The sequence below is a fragment of the Tachysurus vachellii genome, chromosome 9, assembly GCF_030014155.1.
Source record: "Tachysurus vachellii isolate PV-2020 chromosome 9, HZAU_Pvac_v1, whole genome shotgun sequence".
Lineage (NCBI taxonomy): Eukaryota > Metazoa > Chordata > Actinopteri > Siluriformes > Bagridae > Tachysurus > Tachysurus vachellii.
In genome coordinates, this window is record NC_083468.1 from 7,224,814 (window position 1) to 7,236,530 (window position 11,717).

The 11,717-nt window shown below is 38.6% G+C and overlaps 1 protein-coding gene across 2 annotated transcripts; it reads left to right on the forward strand.

Moving 5' to 3' along the window:
• The first annotated feature begins 2,438 nt into the window (after nt 1-2,438).
• On the forward strand, nt 2,439-11,249 carry prrg4 (proline rich Gla (G-carboxyglutamic acid) 4 (transmembrane)). 2 transcript variants are annotated; one of them, XM_060877517.1, is made up of 7 exons: nt 2,439-2,785; nt 3,124-3,236; nt 5,260-5,423; nt 5,675-5,702; nt 7,678-7,804; nt 8,528-8,713; nt 11,013-11,249. In XM_060877517.1, the coding sequence occupies exons 2-7, from the start codon at nt 3,134-3,136 to the stop codon at nt 11,038-11,040; spliced, it is 636 nt and encodes a 211-aa protein (XP_060733500.1). In that variant the 5' UTR covers nt 2,439-2,785; nt 3,124-3,133; the 3' UTR covers nt 11,041-11,249. The 2 variants fall into 2 exon arrangements, with proteins under 2 accessions (XP_060733500.1, XP_060733499.1); XM_060877516.1 differs by having other exon boundaries at nt 2,440-2,781.
• Nucleotides 11,250-11,717: the final 468 nt, after the last annotated feature.

The window sequence follows — 11,717 nt, forward strand, 5'->3', positions numbered from 1 at the left end:
TTTTTCTTCCTGTTTTCTTTCTGTCATCTTAAATGATTATGGATTTTCATCTCTGACCTCTCTCTCTCTCTCTCTCTCGCTCTCTCTCTCTCTTTCTCTGTCTATATCAGAATCAGAATCAGCTTTATTGCCAGGCATGTTTTCACATGTGAGGAATTTGTTTTAGTGACAGAAGCTCCACAGTGTAACAGAATGATACAGTCTAGACAAAATTGTATGTACATATTTTCAGGTGTGAAATGTGCAGTTGAAATATATATATACAATATAGGCAATTGTATGTACAAGTTTGCAAGTGTGAGAAATGAGCAATTGAAGTATACAATATATACAATTTGTATGTACACATGTGCAATTGTGAAATGTGCAATTGAAGTAAACAGTAAACAGTATAGACAATATGTATGTATGTATGTATGTATGTATGTATGTATGTATGTATGTATGTATGTACAGATGTGCAAGTATGAAATGTGCAATTGAGGTATACATAGTACAAATGTACAAGTGTGAAATGTGCAATTAGGTGTTGTGTGTTCCATGGTGTTAATTGTTCATCAGATGGATTGCTTGAGAGTAGAAACTGTTCCTTAGTCTGGGCGTTCTGGTGCTCAGGGCTCTGTAGCGTCGACCAGATGGCAACAGTGTGCTGGGTGTGAGGGGTCCAGAGTGATTGACTTTGCCCTTTTGCTCACTCTGGAGAAGTACAGGTCTTGAAGAGTGGGGAGAGTTGTGCCAATGGTTCGCTCAGCAGTCCGGACTACCCTCTGTAGTCTTCCGAGGTCGAATTTGGTGGCTGAGCTGAACCAAACAGTCACTGAGGTGCAGAGGATGGATTCAATAATTGCAGTGTAGAACTGTTTTAGCAGATCCTGTGGCAGGTTGAACTTCTTCAGCTGACGAAGGAAGAACAACCTCTGCTGGGCCTTTTTCACAATGGAGTCTATGTGAATGTCCCACTTCAGGTCCTGGGAGATTGTGGTTCCCAGGAATCTGAATGACTCCACTGCTGTGACAATGCTGTCCATGATGGTAAGTGGGGGGAGAGCAGGGGGGTTTCTCCTGAAGTCCACTATCATCTCCACTGTCTTGAACGTGTTCAGCTCCAGGTTGTTGAGGCTGCACCAGACAGCCAGCCGTTCAACCTCCAGTCTGTAAGCAGACTCGTCACCGTCCTGGATGAGGCCGATCAGTGTGGTGTCGTCTGCAAACTTCAGGAGCTTGACAGAGGGGTCATTAGAGGTGCTGTCATTCGTGTACAGGGAGAAGAGCAGTGGGGAGAGAACACAGCCCTGGGGAGCTCCAGCGCTGATGGTGCGGGTGCTAGATTTGAGTTTTCTCAGTCGCACTAGCTGCTGCCTGTCTGTCAGAAAGCTGGTGATCCACTGACAGACAGAGGAGGGCACGGAGAGCTGGGTTAATTTGGGCTGAAGGAGTGATGGGATGATGGTGTTGAAGTGCAGAGCTGAAGTCCACAAACAGGATCCTCACATAAGTCCCTGGTCTGTCCAGATGCTGCAGAACATAATGCAGTCCCATATTGACCGCATCATTCACAGACCTGTTTGCACTGTAGGCAAACTGCAGAGGGTCCAGTAAGGGTCCAGTAATGTCCTTCAGATAAGCCAGAACCAGTCTTTCAAATGATTTCATGACCACAGATGTTAGAGCCACAGGTCTGTAGTCATTAAGTCCGGTAATTTTGGGTTTCTTTGGGACGGGGATGATGGTGGAGCTTTTGAAACATGAGGGTACTTCACACAGCTCCAGTGACATGTTGAATATCCGTGTGAAGATGGGGGCCAGCTGATCAGCACAGGCTTTCAGACAGGCTGGTGAAATGCTGTAGACTATACAAAGACTGTTGTGTGTGTAAATTCCAGTTGATCAGCAGTTTCTGAATTACTCAAACCAGCCCATCTGTCACCATGCAACAACCATGCCATGTTCAAGATCGCTAAGATCACAAGTTTTTCTCCATTCTGAAGTCTTATGTGAGCATTTTCTGATGCTCCAGACCTGTATCTACATGATTTTATGCACAGGTTCACTGACAAACTGGGGTGGAGGTTGAATATAGACAGTTTTGTATTGTCTAATATCTGTTTTGTACATCTGTATAGTTCATTCCCACCTTGGAATAATACTAATATTCAATCATTGCAGAAGTGAACAGGTGTTCTGAGCAGTTGTACACACAGTTCTACACACACAATGATTTTATACATAGCCTTTTTTGTGCGTGGGCGTTAGTTGTGTGCTTGTGCTCTTATTGCATTAGTTCATGGAGACAGAAAAGCTGCTCATTTCCTACAATCCGTTCTGCTTCTCTGTTCTGCTCTGACCTCGCAGAGGTGAGTCGATCGATTAATCACGTCTGAACGCGATTTCGAACGTGACAGGAGTTGTATGTTGGTGTAGTTGATGTTTTATTCATTTTTACATATATAAAATAGTCCTGAGTAACCGGTGCGGTTTCGGACAGAGCCTGGAGTTTGTTTTGTGTTTGTTTATATACGCGGTTCCAGGTTATATTCCGGTTTCTACACCGAGCTCGTGCGGGTTTACTGTTATACCCCGAACACACCATTTAAGGTGGATTTTATTTAAGGTGGATTTTGGCCCGTTGCCATGGAGCAGGTGGAGGTGGCGCTGCTTGATGTGGTCAAGATTTCATGACCTGAAGCGAAACTTCCTGAAACTTCGTCTGTATAGAGAGCTTGGGGAATTTAACGAAACCGAAAACAAACTTATCAGGAACAGAACTGAATGATTTCACTAGTAGGTTTGTTGTAACTCTTTAATACTTTCTCATTATTGACCAAAACAACGCTTTGCTAATTACAATATTTATGCTAATATCGTCTTTAAAGCCTGTTTTACCTTTTATTTTTTACTCCGTAATGGATTATATTTCGTATTTGGTAGTTTTTACTTATATTTTCTGTGACTTTGTTGTGTTCCTGTAATATCCGGACTAAACAAAAACAAGCCTTTTGTCACTATGCTAATGTAAATGCCTCAGATGACAGACAGGCCAAAGTGAGGCGTTTACAGTGACACACACTGTGTAGGTGAACAGCATGTGATCTGTTTCCCCTGAGACTGTTTTCTCTCTTACAGCCGGACAGAAATGCTGATATTTGTTTTAATGCTGTGGGGCTTCACCTTTAGTGGACTGTGTGTGTGTGACAGAGATACAGAAAGATCCCAACAGGTAGAGGACAGAAATGCAGGTTAGTGTGAACACATTAAAAGTGTTTACATAACTTCACCTATTACTAAACGCTGTTTTTAATGTATACTGTCCTTGAGAATCACAAACCTTTTCTTTTAAACCTTAAGTAAGCTTGTCAAATATCAGACTCCTTTGTTATATCATTTGTTTCTGTAATATCGTATTGTATTGTGTTGTATTGTGTGGTGTTGTATCGTATGTCTTTATTGTCCACCAAGGTGGAAATTTTTCTTTGGCTGACCACCACTTAAAAATAAGAAAAACAAAAGGAACTGGAAAATAACACACAAAAACAAAGACCAATATCTGTTAGAATATCACATTATCACATCACATGTCATCACATCACAGTATCTCAGATAACACTTGTTTTATCAATCGCTTGAGAAATTCAGAAATTGAATAGCGTTTTGGATAAAAGACCTCTTAAACACGTTTTTATGTGCTAAGGGAACCCTATGTCGCCTGCCAGATTTCATACAGTAGGCTCAAACTGACCAAAGAGAGCGTGAGAAGCATCTGCTAGAATGCTTCTTGCCTTCTTCTTTGTTCTTTCTGCATACATTTGTGTCAGGGGCTTCTGTGTCCTGCCGACAATTTTGCTTGCCATTGACACGACTCTGGAGAGCTTATTCTTCAATTTACAGTTTAAATCCTCGTACCAGGCGGTAAGATGAAAGGTTAAAACACTCTCAGTAATAGATGTATACACAAGTTCTAAAATGTGCTGACTGATAATATAATGGCTGTTTCTTGGAGTATTTTATTCCTGTAGTTTTTAAATGACTGGACAGAATTCATTGTCTTTAATAGCCCTGCTTGTTCTCCATCTATTTAAAGGTTTGGATTAAACCTGTTTCATTCATCCCTTCATCCCCCCCTTCCTTAACCCTAAGATAATGATGATAAAAACTCTGTAATAATAACTGATAATCGTGGTCTGTGATTTTATTTTATTTATTTATTTTTTTAATGTGCTAACAAAACTGAATATAAATTAGTCCCACAGTTAAGGTTGTGTTGCTCAGTAGGTTCTAATATTCAATACGTTTACGTTAACGACTTCTCAAACGTTACTTTGAACCACCCATTTATCTGCAAATAAAATGCGGACCCTATCAGTACAGATTTATTTTACTTAAGCATAAGCCATCTATTCATGTAATAGGCACAATACGTAAAGCTGTACAGGAATATTTTAGGCATACAGATCTTTATAATATCTAAACTTCCTATTCACAAAATTAAGATTCCACTAGATTCATGTTTGTTTTATTTATATGCTTATATCTGTGTTTATTTTGTTGTTTGTTTGTTTTGTAAATTTTTAAAAATTAATTTTGTACAATGACCGGTCGAGTAGGTTAATAACTATAGGAAGAAAATAATAAATCTAATCATTTTAATAAAGCTAGATTGTGATTTCCACTACTGTACCAAATGAAACACATTTTGGACATTTCTAAATATGTTTCGTGGAGGTCCTCATATACTGATTTGAGAAACATGGGTTTAAATGATATACAGCTTGGTGCCAGAAGAGTACCCAGGTTTATATATTTGTGTTTAAGCACAAATAAAGCACAGTTGGTGTTCATTCATCACGTAAAGTCTTAAATCAGTAGGTGTTCATTAACCACCCTAGCAGTATATAATACACTATGATGGGTTTAATCCAGCAGTGTTATATTCTATAACAGTAATGAATGCTGTAGTTGTTAATTCACCACAAACATTCGTCAAACACTTTATCGAAATGTGACGAACATTAATACAAATAAAATGTAAATTACCCACTTGGGTCTGTGTCTCACTGCAGGCATTGAGTTCTGATGAAAATGAAACATTTATTAATCAAATATAGGAGTCATTTTAATACTCAGCAGCAGGTTTGGCCCAGTCACATGAATTTGACCAAGTATTCTGCACTAAAAGCACTACTAACTATATTTTTTTTTGTTTGTTTAGAGATATTTGAGTTATAGCGTATATAAAATGTCGGTCATTTTTGCTTTGGACAGTGTTTACAGAAGAGCAGGAGGCCAATCAATTTTTAGGACGCCACCTGCTGTACAACCGATTCGACTTTGAAATCTTCACGCCGGGGAATTTGGAGAGGGAGTGTATCGAGGAAGTGTGCAACTATGAGGAGGCGCGCGAGGTTTTTGAAAATATTCCAGACACAGTTGAGTAATTAGGCTCTTTCCAAGCAATACATTCTTTCACTAGGCACTTTGTCATCAATCCAGAAGTGCTGCTTTATGACTCATTACTAAAACTCTTACGTAGTTAACGTACATGTTGTTTGGTTTACCTGCTGCTACCTGCTAACTTGTTTGTCACAATGAGTCACATGTTAAATATGTCATGAACTGATGTACTGCTGTTAAAAACACATTTTATTTGGTTTCATGACGTTTTGTTTGTTCTCAACAGGATGCTTTCTGGAAAAAGTATACGACCAGTAAGTTGGAGCATTTTGTTTTTACTGGTTTTATCACCTGTTTATCTCTTGCTGTGTGTTATACTTTTTGTGTTGCTTTTTTTCCAAACGTGGTTTTCAGCACTACAAAATAGAAATCCTCTTTTTGAATGTATTTATAAAATACAAATATGAACCCTCCCATACATACTGTACATGCAAGGAAAAGCCAAATTACCGTCTGATTGGAGTTTCACATCTTCTCACTGTGTCCGTGTGGGTTTCCTCCACATTCTCTGGTTTCTTTCCACCTCCCAAAAAATGAATTTGGTCAACTATGCTAAATTGCCCCCAGTGTAAATGAGTGTGTGCATTGTTTCCCATCCAGGGTACATTCCCACTGCCCTGTAACCACAAAATGCACTCTGGATCCACCACAAACTTCACCACGATAAAGCTTACTGAAGATGCATGAAAGAAACTACACGGTTGTTTATGTGATGTGTTTACAAAAGATGATTACGCGCATATAATATCAAATAGTCATTTAGCTATTCCTACAAATATATTTGAGCTATATATTTTTTAAAAAGTTTAATGGGGGCACGGTGGCTTAGTGGTTAGCACATTCGCCTCACACCTCCAGGGTTGGGGGTTCGATTACTCCGGTTTCCTCCCCCGGTCCAAAGACATGCATGGTAGGTTGATTGGCATCTCTGGAAAATTGTCCATAGTGTGTGATTGCGTGAGTGAATGAGAGTGTGTGTGTGCCCTGAGATGGGTTGGCACTCGGTCCAGGGTGTATCCTGCCTTGATGCCCGATGATGCCTGAGATAGGCACAGGCTCCCCGTGACCCGAGGGAGTTCGGATAAGCGGTAGAAAATGAGTGAGTAAGTGAGAAATGTGTTTAATATTTACCCAGTCATCATCAGTAACTGCTTTATCCTGGCTATGGTTAATCAGGAGGCTATTCTAGGAACACTGGACGTGTTTTTGGGGTGTGGGAAGAAACCCAAAATGATGTGGGGAGAATATGTGAAGCTCCACACAGGCATTATAATGTTTTAGATTATTATTTTTTCAATTTCTCTCAAAAAAGCCACACAGTAGGATTCCTTCATTATTCTCATCTTATCTGTGTACAGATCTTGTCTCCTGTTTATCTGTAGTCCCAAACCAGCTCCTCCACTTTTTATGACCTGATGTGACGACATTTGTACGTGGCACTAGTCTGATATCGCTTATCTAAGATTCAAACCGTGTACTACATGGGGCATACAGTTATCTGTTTACAACATAAAACCCTGTAGTTAAAAGCACATGGTGCAGTTCCAGTATTTGTTCAGGGAAACTTGGGAGTCTTCATATTCAGTGGATGTGTCATACCTGGGAATGTTTCCATGCCTGCTTTATCTATACCGTTTCGCTATAAAGCTATAACTAACCAGTTTTGTTTCGTTTAGTTTCGTTCTACACAGAATATTTTGTTCTTTACACCATGTATATACACTTTTCATTAGTGCTCACGGAAACAAGAAGCTGGGAGGATATCCTCCCCGTTTTGTTTATAGAAATGTAGCAGTACAGTTTAAATCTGTTGCCAAATAAATATTACTTTGTGTATCATCAGTTATTCCTCTGTTGTGTTTAGCAATGAGCATTAATTTGATTAACACTCTACAGCCTGTACCCAGTTCAATTAAAACAAGTCAGTCTGGTTATTTGTGTCCTTAATACTAAACTGTGCATAACGTGACAATAAATAAATAATATATAAAAGAGCATTATCCACACACGTGGCATTTTGTATGAAATGTTTTTAAATAAAAAAATTGAAGAATGCAATTTCCAAGTTGAAGTGATTGGTTTGGCAAACTACTGGAGGCTATTCTTAGAGGTAAATGAATATTTTAGAATTATATTTTAGCTTTATATTTATACGTGGTTAGACAATGACGTATGTTGTAGTTATACGTGGTTAGACAATGTTGTTTTTTTTTTTCTTCTTCCCCAAAGGTCATACGAATCAGGAGCAGAAAATCGACGTAACTGCTCTGTTAGTGGGCCTTATCGCAGGTGGAGTGGCCATTGTCATAGTGGGTCTCCTGGTCTGGTATACCTGCCAAAACAGTTGCAGAAATAAGTAAGGACACACTGCACAAGTGGGCTACAGAAATATATACATGCAATACTTTATCTTTTAAACAAAGCCATCAAAATGTTTATGTTGAGGTCATCAGGTGCTAGCAAAGATTTGGAAAACTTGAATGTTTGAAACCTGACATGTAGCTATGAGACATGCTATTTGATATATTTGATCTAAATGCTAAGGATACACCAAGGGAAGCTCTGAACTGAAACGTGTTATTTTTAGCATCGGTATATTTCATTTTAATTATGTGTGCCATTTGTTGTAGTACTTTTTTGTTCTTCCCTCAGGGTAGGGTGGGTAGCATGATCGCTATGTTTTCTCCAGTACAGTTAGGCTTTCAATAGAAATCATTAGTATGAGTAACTGTAAAACTGCATTATACAAATCTATGTAAATAGATTTGTATTCACAGTAGATGATTGGTACTGGTGAAATGTCTCAAAGACTACAGTAAATGTCAAACCAGCGTGGGAAAGTGACTGGATTACAGTGTGAAACACTTTGGTGCAAGCATTGAAGCACTGTCCCCTACGTTAATGTGTCTTGGACAGTGAAGCACTGTAGAAATGTTGTTTTCTCTAAGAAACAAAGTAAGGGCTGTGTCTTGTATTCCAGAGAAAACTGCTGATTTAACACCATAGCTGCTTCCAGGAATATCCATATTGTAATATAACAGTTGGACTGTGTGTGTGTGTGTTTGTGTGTTTGTGTCAGGCCCATTAGGTCTCGTTCGAGCCGCAGTAATGCCTCTGTGATCATTAGGAGGTTAGAGGAAGTATCACTGCACCCTATCCCTCCTCCTCCTTTATCAGATGAAATGGAAGCACATGGTCTCCCCTCATATGAGCAGGCCATTGCTATAACTGGACCACACGATGCACCACCACCGCCATATCCAGGGTACTCAAACACACACACCCTGGTGCACACATACACAACCCATGAAATGTTGTGCCCATGAAATTGCTGTTTCTAAGGTTCTATGTGACAGACAGTGCTCTTGTATATGCTGTGCTGCATATACTGTACGTGTTTAATACAGATCATCACATGCATTTAAAGGAAACATTTCATAACAAACACCAAACTGGAACTCAGTATGGCAATAGTCTCCGTTTAGACGCTCCATCCACAGGCTATGAACCATCTCATATCTTTTCTGTACATTTCTGGCCACATGTTTCAGGATCTTGAGCATTGCCGTCTAACTGGTTGTCTGTGTTTATGTACACACACATTCATTCAGACAGACTGAGATGGTGATGTTCCTGAGAAGGATATTAGTTTGTCATGTTGAAAAACAGATTCTACTTCAAACTCAAGTCAAACTTTTTTTTCCTTATAACTTTGAGTAATACCTAACAATAGCTATTTTTGTAGTATAATAGTTATAGAGTACTACACATTCATATACTGGGTTTGGATAGTATGTAGGTCTCTTGGGTTTTTGTACACTTGAGTGTGTTAGATTTCATTTAAAATGATGAAGCATCTGAAATATATATTTTTAAGTCAATATTCAGACCCTTGTCTAAGGCATACCAAATAGAGCTCAGGTGCATCCTGTTTATCTTTTGAGAGGTCTCTAGAGCTTGAATTCGTTTGTTTGGATGTGACTTAGAAAGGTGCATGTGTGCGAACAAAAAACATGCTATAAAGTATAAGGAACTCTCTGTAGCTCTCCATGACCAAAATGTGTAAAGACCTAGATCCGGACATGGGTTAAAGGCTTGATAGTTCTAAAGAACACAGTGGGTTCAATCACTGTGAAATGGAAGACGTTTGGAAACACCGCTTCATTGAGCCTTCCATCTGGGCAAGTAACCAGACAGGATCGCCATTAAAGGTAGGGTCTCCGATTTTTGATAAATGCTTCGGGCTGAAAACTAAACAAAAATAAAAACAAACGTGTAGCCATTGAGCAGAAAGGGGCATGTCTTGTCAATATGAGAGAGAGAGTGTTCAGTGAGCATGTGTGACATTAGCAGAAAGCAGTTTTAACATTGACATGGAGGATAAAAACAAAGAAAGAAAGCGAAGAAAGGCTTACGATAAGGCAAGAAGTAGGACCGTGTTAATATAGGATCAGCTTTCCAGCGCTAGAGAGAACTGAAGGAGCGGGAAGTTGGCGCATATTCACAGAGTGGAGTTTCCCGAGTCAATAACTCCTGAGCTACACGCTGTTACTACACAAATATAACACCTCTTTTCTATCGTTGTAATATAGAGACGCAGCTACAACCATGTTTTGCTAGTGACAGTGTTTAGCTCAGGAGTTATTGACTCGGGAAACTCGAATCTGTTAATATGCAGCCAACTTTACTTAAGATGCCGAGGTCGCTTTTTTCCTTCTCGATAGGTAACGTTGGTTTTGCTTTGTTTCACAGAACTAATATATGCTGTCCTTTGCATGATTATGCTTGTGTGTCATTTTTTCTTGTTTGTTTATCTGCAATCGTATTGTTCTTCCCTTCAGCTATGATAAAGACACATTTCTTTCCATTAGTTGCCTGGGTTACGTATGTATGTGTGGGCGGAGCTATCAATACAGGGGTGGGACTCATTTGGGTTAGGGGCGTGTTTGTTTTGGTGATTTTATATGTCAACATTGGCTTTCAAAAATCGGAGACCCTGCCTTTAAGTCAGTGATTGGATCAGGAATCCCATAGTCAGAGTTTTATAAGTCCTCTGCAGAGAAACTGCTGGAAGGAGAACTATCTTAGATGTCTCCATACTATATTAGTCAAGTCTTTATGGTACAGTGGCTAAACAAATGACAATCTTTAGTAAAATACATATTGTAGCTAATTAAGGACTCTGAGAGTATGAAGAAAAAGATTCTCTTGTCTGATGGAAAAAAAATCTGCGGAAAACCATCAACTGGAAATGCCATCCCTGTGGTCAAATCCATGTGCGAAACTTATTGAGAAATGTCCAAGAAGACAAATTATAGTCAAAGCTATAATTACTGAATAAAGTGTATGAGATAAAATCATTTAGATAACATTTTGTTTTTGCTTTGTCATTATGGGCTAATGTTTGTAGATTAATGGTAATCCATACCCACTGTACATACATAGTGAATACATCCATTCAACCATACATACATGCATGTGATGTATCTTATTTGTGATATTTGTGATTATATCTTAATGTGATTAATTACAAAACTATCCTTTTTTTTTTTTCTTTTTCACAGGTCGAGACCAGGCACCATTCGACGATAACCCAAGTCTGTCAAAGCTGTATTGGGTGTTTTTTTTTTTTGTTTTTTTTTTTGTTTTTGTTTTTTATTGAAACCAGAAACTGTAATTTCAGAATCTCTTATAGAGCTGGCTTGGTTATTAATTACTGGTTTTACTTTGCTTCATTGCTTCACATTTTGCAGTGCTATATAAGTAAGTAGTTGGCCAGGTCATTTCTCTTTACGTTTGTGTGAAAGAAGCACACTAAGATTACACTAAATGCAAACAGTCTATAATGCAGATGAAGGAATATGGTTAAGAGAGGTTTATGAAGGAATTTGTGAATACTGCATATAGACATTTTCCCCCTATTAACACTAACTTACCAAACAAAACCAGCTTTACCTCGTTTACCTCTTACCTTTTTGATAATGGTTGTAGATATGTTTATAATTAATGACTAAATATTTTTTATATATTTTGTCCTGTTGGTAAATGTGAAATGTAGACAAACAAAGCAGAGAACACCTATAAATTGAGATTAACGTAGCTCTTTTTTTTCCAGGGTAAAAGGATGCGGTTTTGGGTTAATGAGATGGTCAACCAAAGGCTTTTCCTTGTTAGCTGACCTTTTAATGTTTTGATAATTATATACGTTTGTCACGATAAATAGAGCTAATTTATGTTTAATACAAAGTAAATAAATTCCAATTAAAATA